General features: G+C 39.7%; 1 protein-coding gene across 1 annotated transcript; it reads left to right on the top strand.

Moving 5' to 3' along the window:
- The first annotated feature begins 1,529 nt into the window (after window positions 1–1,529).
- LOC123453742 (pleckstrin homology domain-containing family F member 2-like) lies at window positions 1,530–2,705 on the top strand. The gene is made up of 2 exons (XM_045131552.1): window positions 1,530–1,702; window positions 1,878–2,705. The coding sequence occupies exons 1-2, from the start codon at window positions 1,536–1,538 to the stop codon at window positions 2,455–2,457; spliced, it is 747 nt and encodes a 248-aa protein (XP_044987487.1). The 5' UTR covers window positions 1,530–1,535; the 3' UTR covers window positions 2,458–2,705.
- Window positions 2,706–21,170: the final 18,465 nt, after the last annotated feature.

The following is a 21,170-nucleotide window of genomic DNA, read 5'->3' as shown; positions in this document are numbered from 1 at the left end:
GGCTTAGCAGTTAAGCGCTTGCCTGTGAAGCCTAAGGACCCCAGTTCGAGGCTCGGTTCCCCAGGTCCCACGTTAGCCAGATGCACAAGGGGGCGCACGCGTCTGGAGTTCGTTTGCAGAGGCCGGAAGCCCTGGCACGCCCATTCTTTCTCTCTCCCTCTATCTGTCTTTCTGTGTCTGTTGCTCTCAAATAAATAAAAAAAAAAAGAATGTAAGTTATTGCTGGGCTTGGAATAAGATGGCAACATAGGAATCACACCAAACTAGCCTAGTGAGAAACTTAAGGAAAACCACAGTAAAATACACTCTTCTTCTGAAAAGTGAAGGTGAATAGTTGGGTTTTTTTGTTGTTGTTGTCTTTTGTTTTTTGTTTTCTGTTTTTTTACCCACAGCAGAAAAGTTGGAGACACCAAGATCCACCAGAAAGGAGGAAAGTGGCCAGGATCCCACCAAGGCTTTTGTGCCCCAATCTGCAAGATCCATGCACCTGCCCTGCTCTGCTAACCCAGAGCTGAGCTTCAGGAGCAGAGGTCAAACAATGGGATTTTCCAACTTCATCACCCTCCTTGCAAAGTCAAGAAACTTGAAGGGGAGACAGTGGAGATTAGCTAAAGAACTGTTGAAGAGGATACAGATGGTATCAGCTGAGCAGTTCCAGTTCAACTCCAGGCTTCCTGCACGCTTCCATACCCCAACCATCAGAAATGTGAACCTCCAGAGAGCACATTATGGAAGGGCATCCATCACAGCTGATCAGAGCACCAGATCCTTAACACAACACAGAGGGATCAAGGTGGGCACTCAGCATTGGTGATATTGGAAGCCACCCCAAAAGGTAATGAGGCCAACTGACAAAAAAGCAGGTACATAGACCTGCTCTGGAAATGCTAACCTCACTTTCAGGGAAGGATATGAATTACATATTATTGGTTGGCTTTACCATTCTCAATTAACCTGTATTTGGGGGTTGACTATTGTTGCCTTTGATGCATTCATATTTATAGGACATATGTCTTTTCTTTCCATCATTATTGAGGGTAGGGACTGATTCAGATCCAGGCTGATCTGGAAACCCAACTCAGAACAGAATTCTCAACCTCCCAGCTAACAGGATTAAGGGTAGAGAGCAACACACACCTTTAAAGATTTTTGCGACTCCCTGCTAGGCTGGGCCGGGGTGTGTGTCGGGGGAGGGAGAGCGCGCAGAGTCCGCGCCCGGAGCCTGCGCCCAGGAAGAGTCGGACCTTCGGCGCGGCCACCGCCGCCGCCGCCGCCGCCGCCGCCGCCGCCTGCGCCTGGCCGGCAGAGAGAAGAAGGAAACAGACAATGGGTGCACCAGGGCCTCCAGCCACTGCAAATGAACTCGATGCGTACACTCCCTTGTGCATCTGGCTTACACTCCAAACTTTGAGAGGAAAAGAATACCCAGTGTTCAATAAATACTTGTTGAATGGATTAAAAAAGTGAATGAGAGCTGGGCATGGTGGCGCACGCCTTTAATCCCAGCACTCGAGAGGAGAGGCTATTACCAAAAGATGGTGGATCGTTTGGCAAACAGTGAAGCAAATACCAGACGCATAAGTACAGTTGAAAATTGCTTTGGAGCAGCTGGTCAACCCCTCACTATACCTGGGCGGGTGCTAATTGGAGGAGTATTGACTAAGTTGTGCAGAAAGAAGCCTAAGGCAAGGCAGTTTTTCCTATTTAATGATATTCTTTTTTTTTTTTTTTTTTTGGTTTTTCGAGGTAGGGTCTCACTCTGGCCCAGGCTGACCTGGAATTCACTATGGAGTCTCAGGGTGGCCTCGAACTCATGACAATCCTCCTACCTCTGCCTCCCAAGTGCTGGGATTAAAGGCGTGTGCCACCACGCCCGGCTTTAATGATATTCTTGTATATGGCAACATTGTCATCCAAAAGAAAAAGTACAACAAACAACATATAATCCCCTTAGAGAATGTCACCATGGATTCCATCAAAGATGAAGGAGAATTAAGGAATGGGTGGCTTATCAAGACACCAACTAAATCATTCGCAGTGTATGCTGCCACCGAGAAGTCAGAATGGATGAATCACATAAATAAATGTGTTACTGATTTACTCTCCAAAAGTGGGAAGACACCTAGTAATGAGCATGCTGCTGTCTGGGTTCCTGACTCTGAAGCCACTGTGTGTATGCTCTGTCAGAAAGCAAAATTTACACCTGTTAATCGTCGTCACCATTGCCGAAAATGTGGTTTTGTTGTTTGTGGGCCTTGCTCTGAAAAGAGATTTCTTCTTCCAAGCCAGTCTTCTAAGCCTGTGCGGATTTGTGACTTCTGCTATGACCTGCTTTCCACCGGGGACATGGCCACGTGCCAGCCCACTAGATCAGACTCTTACAGTCAGTCACTGAAGTCTCCTTTAAACGATGTATCTGATGATGATGATGATGACGATGATGACAGCAGCGACTAAGAACATGTTTTGAAATATTTAATTGGGCTTGACTATTTGAGAAATCAGCTGTGGCGGAAATGTCAAATTCTTTGCTCTCAGTTACTCTAACCGCGAATTTGCCTGAGAAACTTTGAACCTATGTGCCTCTATCTCTGATAGAAAGTAGGCCCCTTGCCTTCTGCTCCTTCCTGGGCTCCAACAGAGATACATTGTTGTTGGGATAATGTTTTGGTTTCTTGTTTATTTCTAGATTATTTTCTTATAAATTGGGGAGAGATGTTTATTTAACAGATCTTGTACATTTTTTCCCTGTTAAGTGGAAAAAATATAAGCACAGAATGGGAACAAGAGTATAATGTAACTAGTTAATAGTAGCATATTTCTGCCATTCTGTGTAATGGTTAAGACACCAGTGACAATGGTTTGGAAATACCAAGTGGTGCCTTATTGTAATGACACTGTTACATGAAACAAGCCCAGACCCTCTCAGTTTTTGGTTGATTTAAAGACATCGGTGCTCTTGGTGATAAAATGAATCTTTATTAATGAGTGTAATTCAAAGAACTAAATTTAGAGGTGTCTTCATTCTGTATGAATACATGCTTTTCTTAAAATAGTTCTGGTTATATTTTTATATCTTACAGGCACCAGATCACAATGGTCACATACATGTTTAAATTAATAGGTTGCCATTTTGAAGAGTTTGGTTTGACATTTATCACTAGTTTAGAAATGGCATATTGCATTAGCTTTGACTTTCAGTAAGACTTTTTTTTTAGATGCAGATTCATCTGCTTTCACATTATTTTAGAATGAAAAAGTCTTCTTATAAAACCTTTGGAAATAAGAGTCTTTATAAAAAAAAAATCCCACAGTGGAACGTATATCTCCCAAGGCTTGAAGATTTGGAAAAAGAAATGTGTGTAAGGCAGGCCACTCCTAAGTTTTACTAGATGGCATATCTGTGGAAGTATTGTCTATTGCATTGTGAAATGACCTTGAATTTACAAATGGTGTTATATTTTATAAAGTTTTGTAAAGCCCCAAACAATTTTTATTTTTGTAAGCCAATTGTATGCTTAATCTGTTTCTGAAATCATTTAACAATGTATGGAAATAGAGTAGCCATTGGTATTTCTAAATTGTGAAGTTTAAGTGGGCCTAGTCTAGATTTTTTTGAGAAGTGGTTGTTTCTCCTCTGCTGTTGGGGGCAGGCATGAGGTTGACGGTATGTTTACTGCATACACCCAGATGTGTTTGCACTGTCTCACCACTTACTTGTATGCTGCAGTAACTAAGTCACCAGTCTACAAGTTTTAAGTTCTAAAGTTAAAAATACTCTAAGTCTGGATAACATTCTAAATGTCCTAAAAGGTTTATTGATAATGTGTGGACTGAGAATTTTTCTTATCAGATATTGGTTGAATTACTGTTCAAGTGTGAAAGTGTCTGAAATATTTATGACCCCCTGAAGGGAATGTGAGCAAAAAGCACAACAAAACTAGGGCTTGGAGTTTTGTCTCATTCTGTTCTTTGTTTTGTTTGGTTTTATATCAGGTGGACTTTTTTTTTTTTTCCTTTGGCTTATAGGCAATCTATACATATAGTCAACATAGCTGAAAGGACCGTAAAGTGAGAGAAATGCTAATGGAAACTCGCTGGTACACAGGCGCCTGGTAAATTCAGGATCCAAGGAAAATGTTCTCACAGAACACTGCTTTGTCAACCTCTCTTGACTGTTTTTACAATAAAAACTATTTTTCAACTTAAAAAAAAAAAAGATTTTTGCTTTATAAGGTTATCTGTTTGTTTTAATCCTGACACTTGCATACTCTGTGCTGCTTTTTACTGAATGAATATATTGCTTAGTTGAGATTTAGAATTTTCCAGTATATAGTTCCACCCAGCCCACTACAATACTTGAATAGCAGGCAAGCTCAACACCTAGGATTATTTCTGCAGTTGGTTTGTAGTACAAGAGCTACACTTGGCACCTTAAACTCATGTCCCAAAGGTATAATAAAGTTGGATCTCCAAATCTAAGAACACTACAGATAAATAGAAAACCCAAGCATCAATTCAGCTCAGTATACAAAAGTTGCTACATTATAATACAAGAAACACAAATAATCAAGACAATATAATCCCACCAAAAATTATAAATCCATCATAAATGCCCCCCAATGAGACTGTTCTAAATGAAATGCCTGACAAAGATTTTTTTAAAAATGATTTTATGTATTCTCAAAGAAATCAAGGGACTCAAAGAAGTAAACAAAGGAATTAAAGAAGAAAACAAACTCCTGAAAGAGAACACAGGAAACCAGCTTAATGAAATAAGGAGGTCATTATAAGACATGAGTAAGGAGGAAAACCAAACAGAAATACTAGCACTGAAAAACAAAGTCAGTCAAATAAAACACTCTGTAGAAAGTCTCAACAGTAGAATGGATGAAGGAGAGAACAGAATATCTAAACTAGAAGACCAGGTGGCAGACATAATACAGCCCAACTAAGAGAAAGACAAGCTAATAGGAAGGAATGAATGGGAGTTTCAAGATATTTGGGACACTATGAAAAGATCAAACATAAGAATGCAGGGAATAGTAGAAGGAGAAGAATTTCACTTCAAAGTCAAAGGAGGCATTTTCAACCAAATTATAGAAGAAAATTTTCTCCAATTGGGAAAGAAAAGCCAGTGCAGATAGGACTGAAAACTTTTAGAACATCAAACAGACAAAACCTGGAAAGAGCCTCTTCTTGTCATGTTATTATTAAACACACAAAACAAAGAAAACATACCAAAAGCAGTTAGAAAAAGCAAGCCACTTACAAAGCAAGCCCATCAGGATCACAGCATATTACTCAACACAAACTTTAAAAGCCAGAAAAACTTGGAATGATGTGTTCCAATTTCTAAAAGATAATAACTGTCAACCAAGATAAATTTATTGTGCAAAGCTGTCTATCCAAATTGATGGAGATAGAAGGACATTCCACAACAAAAACAGACTAAAGGAATTTATGACAACTAAACCAGCTCTATAGAAAATACTTGAAGGGCCAGGAGTGGTGGTGCATGCAAGGCAAGGTGGTGCATGCCTTTAATCCTAGTACTGGGGGGGGGGGGCAGAGGTAGGAGGATCACCATGAGTTCGAGGCCACCCTGAGACTACATAGAGAATTCAGGTCAGCCTGAGTTAAAGTGAGACCCTACCTTGAAAAAACCACACACACACACACACACACACACACACACACACACACAAAATACTTGAAGGAATCCTTCTTGCTGAGGAGAAAGCAAAACACAAACATGAGGAAACAGGAAAAAATAAACTATACTCAAATAACAGCGAAAACAAGTGAATAAAGGGAAAACAGGAAGTACTACAAAATAAGGGAGAGAATAAATGCATACCTTTCAATAATAATTGTTAATATCAATGGCCTCAATGCCCCAACCAAAACATACAGGCTTGTAGACTGGATTAAAAGGCAGGGTCCTGCCATTTGTTGCCTCCAGGAAACTCATCTCTTAATAAAAGATAGACACTGTCTTAGGGTGAAAGGATGGAAAACAGTATTTGAAGCAACTGGGCCTAGGAAACAAGCAGGTGTTGCTATCCTAATATCTGACAGGATAGACTTCAAGCCACCATTAGTGAGGAAAGATAAATAAGGTCACTTTTTGGCTGGAGAGATGGCTTGGTATTTAAGCACTTGCCTGGGAAGCCTAAGGACCTGGTTCAAGGCTGGATTCCCCAGGACCCACATTAGCCAGATGCACAATTCAGTGACTGGAAGCCCTGGCATGTCCATTCTCTCTCTCTCTCTCCACCTCTTTCACTGTCTCTCTCTGTCGCTCTCAAATAAAATAAATAAAAGAAGGTCACTTTATACTGAATAAAGGAACACTCCAACAGGAGGACATTACAGTCCTAACCATATATGCACCTAGTATGGAGGCTTCCAATTTCATCACAAAAACACTATTAGACTTAAGGTCACAGATAATACCAAACACAATTGTAGTGGGTGACTTCAATACCACTTGATAGGTCATCCTGGCAAAAAATAAGCAGAGATATCTGGATTAAATGATGTCATGGAACAAAAGGACCTAACATATCTACAGAACATTCCATCCAAATGCTGCAGAATATACATTTTTCTCAGCAGCACATGGAACATTTTCTAAAATAGACCATATATTAGGACACAAAGCAAATCTTAACAAGTACAGGAAAATTGAAATAAACCTTTGTATTCTGTCTGACCACAATGCAATCCCATTGCAAATCAACAAGAAAAGCTGCAGAGCATACACAAAGTCATGGAGACTAAGCAGTACACTATTGAATGATGAATGTGCCTTTGAAGTAATCAAGAAGGAAATCAATAAATTCATAGACTCAAATGATGATGAGAATACAACATACCAAAACCTTTGAGACACAATGACGACCATCCTAAGAGGAAAATTTATAGCTCTAATTCCCTTTATTATGAAATTACTTCACAAGTAAACAATTTACTATTTTACCCTGAGGCCTTGGAAAAAGAAGAACAAGGCAAACCAAAAATCAGTAGATGAGAAGAAATAATAAAGATTAGGGGAGAAGTTAATGAAATAGAAATCCCAAAAAAATCCAATGAATCAATGAAAGAAAGAGTCGGTTCTTTGAAAGGATAAAAAAGATTGATAAACCATTAGCTAATCTGACCAGAAGAAAGAAGAGACAAAAATGAATAAAATTAGAGATGGAAAAGGCACCATTACAAAAGATACCAAATAAATTCAGAAAATCATAAGGACATACTTTAAGAATATATATGCCTCTGGCTCTAAGTTTGAAAATCTGAAAGAAATTGATGATTTCCTGATTTATATGACCTACAAAAATTAAATCAAGATTAGGTAAACCATTTAAATAGACCTATAACACGTATGGGGATCCAAGCAGTTATAAAAAGTATCCCAACCAAGAAAAGTCTAGCCCTGGATGGTTTCACTGGTGAATTTTACCAGACCTTCATGGAAGAACTAACTCCAATGCTTCTCAAATTTTCCATAAAATATAAAAGGAAGGAATTCTACTGAACTCCTTCTATGAAGCCAGCATCACCCTAATACCAAAACCAGACAAAGACAGAAAAAAAAAAAAAATACGGACCAATCTCCCTCATGAACATATAAGCAAAAATTATGAACAAAATATTGGCAAACAGAATACAAGAGTATATCAAAAAGATCATTTACCCCAACCAAGTAAGCTTCATCCCAGAGATGCGGGGATGGTTCAACATATACAAATTGATAAATATAATACACCACACAAATAGGCTCAAGGACAAAAATCACATGATCATATCATTAGATGCAAAAAAGGCATTTGGCAAAATACAACATCCCTGTATGGTAAAAGTCCTACAGCAACTGGGAATAGAAGGAACATATCTCAACATAATAAAGGCTATTTATGACAAACCTATAGCTAACATAATAATGGGGAGAATCTTGAAGCTTTTCCACTAAAATCAGGAGTAAGACAAGGGTGTCCATTGCCCCTATTTTTATTTAATATAGTACTGGAAGTCTTAGCTGGAGCAATAAGACAAGAGACACTCAAAAAAGGGATACAAATTAGAAAGGAAGAGATCAAATTATCATTATTTGCAGATGATATGATTCTATACATAAGGACCCTAAAGACTCTACCTGCAAAGTGCTTAGAGCTGATAAAAAAATTTTAGCAATTTAGCAGGATACAAAATAAATATACAGAAATCAGTAGCTTTTCTTTATACTAATAACAAACATGCAGAGGATGAAATCAGGGAATCACTCCCATTCACAATTGCCTCAAAAAAATAAATAAATAAGGTACCTTGGAATAAATCTAACCAAGGAAGTGAAGGATCTCTACAATGAAAACTTTAAAACACTCAAGTGAGAAATTTCAGAAGACACTAGGAAATGGAAAGATATCCCATGTTCTTGGATTGGAAGAATCAATATTGTGACAATGTCAATCTTACCAAAAACAATCTACATATTTAATGCAATCCTCTTAAAAATAGCAATGCTGTTCTTCACAGAAATAGAAAATTCAATCCCAAAATTCATTTAGCAAAACAAAAAACCTTAAATAGCCAAAATAATTTTGAACAACAAAAATAAGGCTGGCAGTATCACCATATCTGGTTTTAACCTATATTACAAAGCCATAGTAACAAAAACAGCATGGTACTGGCACCAAGACAGACATGTAGATCAATAGAACATAATTGAGGGCCCAAATGTTAATCTGCACAGATATAGGCATCTGATTTTTTGACAAAAACACCAAGAAAAAAAAAATCACTGTAGATAAGACAGCTTCTTCAACAACTTGTGCTTGGAAAACTGGGTATCTATATGTAGAAGGATGAAAATAGATCCTTGTCTTTCTCCATGCACAAAAACCAAGTCCAAATGGATCAGGTACCTTAATCAGACCTGAAATTCTGAAACTGCTAGAGAAAAAAGTAGGGGAAACCCTTCATCATGTTGGCATAGGCAATGACTTTCTAAATATAATGCCAGTTGCTCAGTAAATAAAGCCACTAATCAACCACTGGGATCTCATGAAAGTACAAAGCTCTTGTATAGTAAAGGACATTGTGAATAGAGCAAAGAGACAAACTACAGGATGGAAGAAAATCTTTGGCAGCTATACATAGTACAGAGGATTAATACCCAGAATATACAAAGAACTCAAAAAACTAAACAATAAAGAAATCAACACATTTAAGAAATGGGCTGTGGAACTAAATAGAGAATTCTCAAAAGAAGAAATACAGATAGCATATAAACATCTAAAAACATGTTCTACATCCTTAGCCATCAGGGTAATGCAAATTAAAACTACTTTGAGATTCCATCTCACTCCTGTCTGAATGGCTAACATTAAGAAAACAAATGACAATAAAGGTTGGTGAGGATGTGGAAAAAGGGGAACCCTTCTACACTGTTGGTGGGAATGTAGCCTGGTACAGCCATTGTGGAAATAAGTGTGGAGATTCCTGAGACAGCTAAAAATAGATTTACCATATGACCGAGCTATAGCACTCCTAGGCATATATCCTAAGGACTTGTCTCACTACCTTAGAGATACTTGCACAACAATGTTTATTGCTGCTCTAGTCTCAATAACTAGGAAATGGAACCAGCCTAGATGCCCTTCAACAGATGAATGGATAATAAAGATGTGGTACATTTACACAATGGAGTTCTATTCAGCAGTAAAGAAAAATGAATTTATGAAATTTGCAGGGAAATTGATGGATCTATAAATAATTATACTAAGTGAGGTACCCCAACCAAGCCCAGAAAGCTAAGTGTCACATGTTTTCTCTCATATGTGGATTCTAGTTACAAATGTTCAGACCTGTGTGTGAGTTGGAGTAAAAATTGGTAGCAGAGGTCAGTAAGCTAGAAAAAGGGCTATAAGGGAGGGAGGAGACAGGTGGACTTAGGGGATGGTGCTGTATATATGTGAGTAGAAGGGCAGATTACTGCAGATGGAATGTCATAAATGAGGTCAGGGGAAGAGATTGAGTAAAAGGAATGTGGGGGGATGGGTAATCAAAATACAGGATATTGTCAGTAAGCCACATGATAATGTACTTTTTTGGATAATGGCACACCCAGAAGCCATAAAGTAGAAAAATCTTAGTGCCAGGGTGAGATATCTTCCAGTGAGTGCTGGCCAGGGAGGTACTTGATGCCCCAAAATGATTACAGGTTATTGCCAAGGCTCTTGGCTTCCCACCAGGAATAGATGATAAGACCCTATTACTGAAGACTCCCCATGCCTGAGCTGAAAGGTCACTGAGAAAGTAAACTGTGGCTAAGCTTAAACCTTCTCCTGGTAGAGCAGCTGACAGAAAGCTAGAAAAAGCTGCACTGCATGTGCCTTATGGGAGACAAAAGCCATCAGTGGTAAAAGCAGTGGACACTACAAGCCTCAGTTTTGGCCAGTTAGGCCAAATGAGCCAACGGGTGCAACAGTGTCATGTCTGTTATAAGGGAAACGACCTGCTCACTGACTGGACTTGACGCCTGCTCCACAGGAAAGAATACATGCCTGATTCTGAAAACCCATGTGGGGGAGATCATGAGCCCTTAGGGATGTAATGCCTGCTGATGTCTTGCTAAATGCACCTATCAAGCTCACCAAACTTCCCAGTAAGCACTTCTCTTAACATTCATACTCATATGTTAATGCTACTCTTACTTTTGGGTTAGGGAAGCTTTTCTTTTCAGATTGTTGTGACCTCTGGGATGACTCAAAAGGCACAATAGTGCTGAGAAGAAGTGACAGAGGAATGTTCAGCACTGAAATATTTTTACCAAACCCTCCAAAGCTCAAGGTCCATTGTAGAAGAGGTGGCAGAAAGAATCTAAGAGCCAAAGGACGGGTAGGACTGCTTACAATGCAGTGTTCCAGACACAAAATGGATATCCATGACCTCACAATGCCTGGTACACAGGACCCTTATAATAGAAGGAAAAGTTGATGACATCAAAACAAAAGAGAGACTAATTGAGAAAGAGAGGAGATATAATGGAAAGTGGATTTGTGAAGGGGAAAGTAGGGGAGGGGATTATCATGGTTTATTGTCTATAATTATGAAAGTTGTCAATAAAAACTTTTTAAAAAAGAATCTAAAGAGAAATTATAAAAACAGAAACATAGGTATTCCTTCTCTAAAACTGCTTGATCTTTTCAAAATCCAAAAGAAACCTAAAGAAGGATGAACCTAGAGTGTGCTTTATTCAGCATTGTGTATAGATTACAGAAAAAAAAAAAATTCTTTTTTTGGAAAAAGTTGGAAACAAAACTACTCAGGGACTAAAGATAAACATATTTGAAATGTGTGCTCTTTTATGTATGTTGGGAGACAGAAACTAACTCATGCCAATATAAATCTTGTTGCAAGTAGATAAGATCCTAGGGCTGGAGAGATGGCTTAGTGGTTAAGGCATTTTCCTGTGAAGCCAAAGGACCCATTCCTTGGGACCCATGTAAGCCAGATGCACAAGGTGACACATGCATCTGGAGTTTGTTTACAGTGGCTAAAGGCCCTGTCATTCCTATTCTCTCTTTCTGTCTTTCTCTTTCTCTCTCTCTCATCTGCCTCTATCTCTCAAATAAATAAAATAAAATTAAAGTTAAAATGGATAAAATCCTGTTTTCCATGTTGAAATATTATGTGGAGAGAAATTGGGCTTAATATTATCTACTAACACCAGGAAACTGTGGGACATGAGTGTGATAAAAGCTGAGCTTCAAGCTGGTTGTGGTAGCATACGTCTTTAATCCCAGCACTCAGGAGGCAGAGGCAGGAGGATCACCGTGAGTTTCAGGCCACCCTGAAACCACATGGTGCGTTTCAGGTCAGCCTGGTCTAGAGTGAAACCCTACCTTGAAAATCCAAAAACCAAAAACCAAAAACAAAAAAAAAAAAAAAGCTGAGCTTCAAGTCAAAGTGAATTTTACATTTGATGGCAGTGTTTGCTTCTACACTGAATAGATGAAGGATTTCTTTTCTTTTCTTTTTTTTTTTTTCGAGGTAGGGTCTCACTCTGGTCCAGGCTGACCTGGAATTAACTCTGTAGTCTCAGGGTGGCCTTGAACTCACGGCGATCCTCCTACCTCTGCCTCCCGAGTGCTGGGATTAAAGGCGTGCGCCACCACGCCCAGCTTCTTTTTTTTTTTAGGTATAGGGTCTTGCTTTGGCCCAAGCTGACCTGGAATTCACTATGTAGCCTCAGGCTGGCCTTGAACTCACAACAATCCTACCTCTGCCTTCTGCATGCTGAGATTAAAGGCATGTACCACCATGCCTGGCTAAAGGATTTCTTCCTTTTTTTTTTTAATTTTTTAAAAATTTATTTATTTGAGAGCAACAGACACAGAGAGAAAGACAGATAGAGGGAGAGAGAGAGAATGGGCGCGCCAGGGCTTCCAGCCTCTGCAAACGAACTCCAGGCGCGTGCGCCCCCTTGTGCATCTGGCTAACGTGGGACCTGGGGAACCGAGCCTCGAACCGGGGTCCTTAGGCTTCACAGGCAAGCGCTTAACCACTAAGCCATCTCTCCAGCCCGGATTTCTTCCTTTTTGGGGGGTTTTTTCGAGGTAGGGTCTCACTCTGGTCTAGTCTGACCTGGAATTAACTCTGTCATCTCAGGGTGGACTTGAACTCATGGCAATCCTCCTACCTCTGCCTCCCGAGTGCTGGGATTAAAGGCGTGCGCCACCACGCCCAGCTTCTTTTTTTTTTAGGTATAGGGTCTTGCTTTGGCCCAAGCTGACCTGGAATTCACTATGTAGCCTCAGGCTGGCCTTGAACTCACAACAATCCTACCTCTGCCTTCTGCATGCTGAGATTAAAGGCATGTACCACCATGCCTGGCTAAAGGATTTCTTCCTTTTTTTTTTTTTTAATTTTTTAAAAATTTATTTATTTGAGAGCAACAGACACAGAGAGAAAGACAGATAGAGGGAGAGAGAGAGAATGGGCGCGCCAGGGCTTCCAGCCTCTGCAAACGAACTCCAGGCGCGTGCGCCCCCTTGTGCATCTGGCTAACGTGGGACCTGGGGAACCGAGCCTCGAACCGGGGTCCTTAGGCTTCACAGGCAAGCGCTTAACCACTAAGCCATCTCTCCAGCCCGGATTTCTTCCTTTTTGGGGGGTTTTTTCGAGGTAGGGTCTCACTCTGGTCTAGTCTGACCTGGAATTAACTCTGTCATCTCAGGGTGGACTTGAACTCATGGCAATCCTCCTACCTCTGCCTCCCGAGTGCTGGGATTAAAGGCGCCACCATGCCCGGCAGGGATTTCTTAAAGTACACAGGCATCTAGAGAAATATTTTCAGAAAAGGAAGTAGAAAAAGTGAAAATGGGCCAGTGAATCATGAAACGGAAAAAATGTCTTTTTAAAATTAAATATTGCTACTAGCTCAACAAGTCCTACTGTATTTATGCTCTCCTTATGAAAAATCTGACATTTGCTGCCAAGTTAAGTGACTTACACCTATTATCCCAGCACTCAGGAGGCTGAAGTAGAAGAATGAGTTTGAGGCTAACCTGGGCTACAGAGTGACTTCCAGGCGAGACTGGGGTGAAGTGAGATCCTGCTTCAAAAATAAACAAAATAGTCTTACATTTACTATATCTTAGGAATACAGATAGGCATATAGCTCATACTTACAATCCCAGAATTTGAAAGGTAGAGGCAAGGGAATGAGGGGCTGAGACTAGCCTGGACTGTGTAGCAAGGATCTAACTAATTAAAAGTATATAGTAATCCAATAGTTATGGAAAAAAACTGAATTCACAGAGACATTAACTGCTAAGTATCCCCTCAATACATATGTGAAAAGTAACTTGTAAAACTTTTTTGAAATTCTTATTTTTAAAAAAATTTTTAGTTTTAGATGTGAAAAATAACATTGTAGTGATTTTTTTTTGAGACAAGGTCTAATGTAGCAGAAGATGCCTCAAACTCACTAAGTAGCCAAGGATGGCTTGAACTTCTGGTCCTCCTGCCTCAACCTCCCAAGTGCTGGGATAACAGTGCCAATATCCCAACATATAGTCTGGGAATGGAACTGAGGGCTTTGTGCATACTAGGCAAATATTCTATATCCCTAGCCCTGTAGTGATATTTTTAAAATGAAGAAATCTGTCCATTTAGAAGTGCTTATGAGTATAAAAGTGATATATAATATGGGCTTTAATATCATTCATCAAGTCTAAAGATGAAATATTACTGATGGTTTTTAAGTATGGAATGGAGTTGGGGAGAAGAGACAAAAAAGGGTAATAGGATATGAATATTATCAAATTGCAGTATGTTCATGCATTAAAATTCTCAAGGAAATTTAGGCAGAAGTATTCTGTAGAGGTTTATAATGTTGTGCCCAGAAGACATAGGTTGTTATTGGAAATTTTTTAGTGCCAGGAGTGGGATACCTTCTAGTGAGAGTTGGACACAGTGGCCCCTGATGCCTCCAAAACCTTACTTGCTATTGCCAAGGCTCTTGCTTGCCCACAAAAACTAGATGGCAAAACTCTTTTGCTGAAGACTGCATATGCTTGGCCTGCAGATCACTGAGGAAAGCAAGCTGAAACTGAACTGGAAAGCTCCTCCCTGTTAACTAGCTGTCAGGATACTGAAAAGATCTATACAACCTATTGGGGGAGAAATGCTATCAATGGTCTTAACCAGCAGTGGACCCTGCAAGCTTTATGGCTAGCCAGGCAAACCAAATGTACCAAGTGGTAAAATGGTGGCATGACTGTTATGGAGGAAACCGACTGCTCTCTGATTGGATTTGAGGCCCACTCCACAGGAGGGAATTCATGCCTGGTACTGACAACCTAATCAAAAGCCTATGGCTACAGAGGCCCTAAGTCCTACTGAGGAAACTACTACTGTTATCTGGCTAAATGCATATATTATGACCACCGAACTGCCTAAGTTTATGCCTATGCATTAATGCTATTCTCACTTTTGTTGAGAGAAGCTTCTCTTTTCAGATAATAGTGACCACCGGAGTGATTCAAATCTCACCAAAGCACCAAGAAGAAGGGACAATAAAATGTTCACCACTAAGGCTCAGAGACTCACACAAAAAGAGGTGTCGATCCCAGTATGGTGGTGCACATCTTTAATCCCAGCACTTGGGAGACAGAGATAGGAGGATTGCTATGAGTTCAAGGCCACCTTGAGATTACATAGTGAATTCCAGGTCAGCTTGGGCTAGAGTAAGACCCTACCTCAAAAAAAACCAAAAATAAATAAATACATAAAAAGAGGTGGCAGAAAGAATGTAAGAACCAAAGAATGGGGAGAAGTGTTTGCAATACTGTCATCCCGACACAAAGTGATCTTGATATTTGTGACCTCACAGTTACCAACAGAGAGAGAGGCAGATAGACACACACACACAGAGAGAGAAAGAGAATGGGCGCACCAGGGCTTCCAACCACTGCAAATGAACTCCAGACACATGTGCCCCCTTGTGCATGTGGCTAATGTGGGTCCTGGGGAATCAAGCCTTGAACCGGGGTCCTTAGGCTTCACAGGCGAACACTTAACCCCTAAGCCAGCCCAGTATATTATTTTTTAAAATATTGTTTATATTTGTGGAAGTTGTCACTAAAAAGTAAAAGAACTTAAAAATTATCAAGAAAAATAAAATTAAATTAAAATGAATGCAAGAGTTCATTATACTATTTTCTCTGTTTTTGTACATACTTAAGCTCACTCACTATGATCTTCATACACTTCTGAGTGCTTGTATTATAGGTGTGAGCCACTACACCCAGCTTAATTTTTTCACAATAAGTTTTCTAATTCCATGAAAAGATCACCCTGAGTTCAAGGTCACTCTGAGACAACATAGTGAATTCCAGGTCAGTCTGGACGAGCAAGACCCTACCTCAAAAAAACCAAAAAGAAGTTTTCTTAGACAGAAATTAATAAATTCCCTATTGGTTTTATCCCATTAAAAGAAGAAAAATGGGGCTGGAGAGGTGGTTCAGTGGTTAAGGCACTTGTCTGCAAAGCTTAATAACATGGGTTTGACTCCCCAGTACCCACATAAAGCTAGATGCACGAAGTAACACATTCATCTGGAGTTCATTAGCAACAGCTAGAGGCTCTGGTGCTTTTCTCTTTTTCATCTGGAGTTCATGAGCAACAGCCAGAGGCTCTGGTGCTTTTCTCTCTTTTTCTTCTTGCAAATAAATAAATAAATTTTAAAAATAGATATGTTATGTGGATCTTCTTGACATTCTAATTTTTAAAAAAGAAAAATGGGGTGCGGTGGGGTGGGGGAGATGGCTCAGAAGTTAAAGGTACTTGCATGCAAAGCCTTTTGTCCAAAGTTCAGTTCCCTGGCACCCATGTAAAGCCAGACAGGCATTTGTTTACAGTGGTAAGAGACCCTGGCATACCACCCCCTCCAACACACACATGCAAATAAATAAATATTTACAAAACAGATTACTCCTCTGCTGTATTACCATTGTCCTAGACATATGAGTACCATTAAACATGGCAACAGGTTATGAAATAAAGCTGGACTTAGAGGCACATGTTTATAATCCTAACAATAGGCAGAAGAATAGAAAATGCAAGGTCAACTTTTGCTACATAGCAAGAACGTGTCTTAAAAAGGTAGTTGGTATGGAAAGTAAAGGAAACTGGGAAATTGGTGAGATGGCTCAGCAGTTAAAGGCACTTGCTTGCAAAACCTGCTGGCTGGGGTTCAATTTCCTAGTCCCCAAGTAAAACCAGATGCACAAAGTGACATATGTATTTGGAATTTGTTTATAGTGACAAGAGGCCTTGATGCATCCACATACACATTCATGGTCTCTCTCTCCCTCTCTTTCTCTGCTGGCAAACAAATAAAAAATATTTTAAGGGCTGGAGAGATGGCTTAGAGGTTAAGGCACATGCCTGCGAACCCTAAGGACCCAGGTTCAATTCCCTAGGACCCATGTAAGCCAGATGCACAATGTGGCTCATGTACTTGGAGTTTGTTTGCAGTGGCTGGATGCCCTGGGGTGCCCATTCTCTCTCTCTCTTCCTATCTCTTCTTCTTTCTCTCTCTCTCTCAAATAAATAACTTAATTTTAAAACATGAAAAATATTTTTTAAAATAAAATTGTCTTTCCTTAAATGTTACAGCAAACATTCTTGAGTGATCTAAATACCTTTCTAGGATTTGTTCCAATTTTATTTTATTTTTAAAATATTTTTATTGGGCTGGAGAGAAAGCTTAGGGGTTAAGGCACTTACATGTTCGAATTCCAGGTCCCATGTAGCAAGACACAGTGATGCAAGTGTGCAATGTCACACATGCACACAGGAGGCACATGTGCCTGGAGTTCGTTCACAGTGGCTGAAAGGCCCTGGTGTGCCCATTCTCTTTCTCTCTGTCTCTCTATAACATATCTATTTTTAAAATTTATTTATTTATTTGCAAGAAGAAAAAGAGAGAAAAGCACCAGAGCCTCTGGCTGTTGCTCATGAACTCCAGATGAAAAAGAGAAAAGCACCAGAGCCTCTAGCTGTTGCTAATGAACTCCAGATGAATGTGTTACTTCATGCATCTAGCTTTATGTGGGTACTGGGGAGTCAAACCCGTGTTATTAACAAATTAATGTACATATGTACTTTGATCATAATCCCCTCCCATTACCTCCTCTTATCCCCCTTCTCCTTCTACTAAACCCTTTCTTCTTTCCAACTAGTTCCTCTTTTAATATATTTAAATGTTTTTTTATTTGAGAGAGAGAGAGAGAATGGGTGTGGCAGGGCCTTCAGCCACTGAATTTTTTTGGCTCTTTTCCATTACCCATGATAGAATGTTGACAGGCCCAATATTGTGCAGGACTTGCACAGGTAAATGATAGATGCTTTGAAGTCTGCTATTTCATGTTCAAAAAACATTTTCCAAAGCATTCCTTCCCATCCTTTGGTGCTTACATTCTTTCTTCCTCTTCTCCCCCAATGTTCCCTGAGCCTTGGAGGGTGTGATATAGGTATCTGATTTAGCAATGAGCACTTAACAGTTTCTTATTCTCAGCACATTGATGAATCTTAAGTCTCCTCCTAGTCACCACCAACTGCATAAAGAAGCTTCCATAACCAAACATGAGAGTAGCACTAATCTAAGGGCATAAACATAAATATTTAAAGGGCAATTACAACATACTATGTAGCCAAACATTTGTAGCTTCCTTTCTAGGGCTTATGACCTTCCCAGACATGAGGTTTTGACTTGCTGGCCTTGAGCTTCAGGGAAATTCTCCTTTTTCTGCATCCTATCTCACTTTCAGCATGCTGGGATGAAAGAAAAAAAGTATGCTGTATCTCTGGACTGTTTTCTTTTTACATGGGGATCTGGAGATCCAAACTCAGGTATTTATATTTGTGGGACATGCACTTTACCCACTGAGCCATCTTCCTAGTGCCACAGCTTTCAATTTTAGAAAAAATTCCTTACATTGTATCTGAGTATACCCTTCCACTTACAGAAATCTTGTTAGATTAGGACATACTGAGAATCCTATTCCCATGGACTTCTAATTTCAAACCAAAGCTGAGTGGCTGTAGTTTCATATTATAGATAACTTAGAAGAAATGAAACCTAAATTTTTCTTTCGGAGGCTTACTTATTAAACAAACCTGTAATTCTTTGTGGTTTTTATTTAAGAAAAATACTTGCTATTTTGTTTATTTTTATTTATTTATTTGACAGCAACAGAGAGAGAAAGAGGCAGAGAGAGAATGGGTGTGTCAGGGCCTCCAGCCACTGTAAACAAACTCCAGACTCATGCGCCCCTTGTGCATCTGGCTAACATGGGTCCTGGGGAATAGAGCCTCGAACTGGGGTCCTTAGGCTTCACAGGCAAGCACTTAACTGCTAAGCCATCTCTCCAGCCCCATTTGTGTTTTATTGTGTGTGTGCATGTGTTCTTAGTGGTATGTATGCATATGTTCTGTGTAGTATGTGTATATGCATGTGTCCTGTGTGGTATGTGTGCATGTGTTCTGTGTGATATGTATGAGAGAGAATGCAAGTGCGTGTGCCTTCATGTGGAGGCCAGAGATTGAGGTCAGGTATCTCCTCAAACATCCTCCACATTATGTTTTGAGACAGGGCTCCCTTATTGAACTCAGAACTTACCAACTCAGCTAGATTAGCTGTCCACTACACCCTGGGGATCCACTGTCTCCACATCCCCAACACTGAAATTACAAGCTTGCACCACCACACTTGGTATTTATCTGGTTTCTGAGGATTGAGCTCAGATCCTTAGGCTTGCATGGCAAACATTTTACCCATTGAGCAATCTCTCTCTCTGTTTTAGTTGCTTTACTGTAACAATTGACATATTTTATTTTAATTCTACCAGATTATTATTTACTTTATTATATAGTTCTGCATACTGTAAACTCCTTTTATCTCTATTTTGGCTTCTTCTGGATAGATTTTTTTTTTCTTATTCTACTTATAATCTATATTAGCTGATAGCTTGCCTCTTGGAGTGCATTTCATACCTCCTTTTCCACTTCTGCAAACTTATTGTCTACAGAGAGACTTCAAGCTAGACCCAGAGTGAAAAAGTCTGGATTCCTGAGTCACCTGCTAGAGAACAAGAATCCCATTGATCTGGGCTGCCTTTATTCCACACATGCAGAGATGGTCCAATATACACAAAACAATAAATGTCATATAAATATCATATAAATGATCTCAAGAACAGAAATCACATGAACATCTCAATAGATACAGAAAAGGCTTTTGACAAAATCTAACATTTCTTCATGATAAAAGTCCCAATGAAATTGAGAATAAAAGGAACCTAACTCAGACAACATAATTAATACCTATATATGACAAAACTATAATGGCAAAAAAATGAAAGCATACCCATTAAAATCAGGAACAATACAAAAGAAGTTTCAAGAAAAAGGCCTAGGTAAGGAATTTTTTGTTTTGTTTTGTTTTGTTTTTCAAGGTAGAGTATCACTGCAGCTCAGGCTGACCTGGAATTCACACTGTTGTCTCAGGGTGGCCTCGAACTCACAGAAATCCTCCTACCTCTGCCTCCCAAATGCTGGGATTAAAGGTATGTGCCACCATGCCTGGCTAGGATTTTTTTTTCTCAATTTTTATTAACATTTTCCATGATTATAAAAAAATATCCCATGGTAATACCCCCCCCTCCCCCACTTTCCCCTTTGAAATTCCATTCTCCATCATATCCCCACCCAATCTCAATCAGTCTCTCTTTTATTTTGATGTCATGATCTTTTTCTCCTCTTATTATGGTCTTGTGTAGGTAGTGTCAGGCACTGTGAGGTCATGGATATCATGCCATTTTGTGTTTGGAGAAGCATGTTGTAAGGAGTCCTACCCTTCCTTTGGCTCTTACATTCTTTCCACCACCTCTTCCTCATTAGACCCTGAGTCTTGGAAGGTGTGATCGAGATGTTACTCAGTACTCCAGTCACTTCTTCCCAGCACTATGATACCTTCTGAGTCATCCCAAGGTCACTGCCATCTGAAAAGAGAAGATTCTCTACCCAAAGTAAGAGTAGCATTAATATAAGAATATGAATATTAAGAAAAGTGCTAATTGGGCAGTTTGAAAAGCATAGTATATAAATTTTTCCAGACATCAATCGATATTACACCCCTAGGGCTCATGACCACCCCTGTGTTAGGTTTTCAGTATCAGGGATGTATTCCCTCCCATGGAGTGGGCCTCCAGTCCAACTGGAGGGCAGTTGGTTTCCACCATGACAGATGTGCCACTATTGCACCCGTTGGCTCATTTGGCCTGGCTGGCCAATTATAAGGCTTGCAGTGTCCACTGTTGAGTATCTTCACTGATGGTATCTCTTTATCCCATTGAACTACATGCACAATGGCTTCTTCTAGCTTTCTGTCAGCTGGTCTACATGGAGAAGGTTATCAACTCAGTTCCAGCAGGATTTCTCAGTGGCCTTGCAGCCCAAGTATGTGGAGTCTTCAGCAATAGGGTCTTTTTTTAAAAATATTTTTTTGTTCATTTTTTATTTATTTATTTGAGAGTGACAGACACAGAGAGAAAGACAGATAGAGGGAGAGGGAGAGAATGGGTGCGCCAGGA

This window comes from Jaculus jaculus, chromosome 12, assembly GCF_020740685.1.
Source record: "Jaculus jaculus isolate mJacJac1 chromosome 12, mJacJac1.mat.Y.cur, whole genome shotgun sequence".
NCBI lineage: Eukaryota > Metazoa > Chordata > Mammalia > Rodentia > Dipodidae > Jaculus > Jaculus jaculus.
This window is presented reverse-complemented; position numbering and strand designations above follow the sequence as displayed.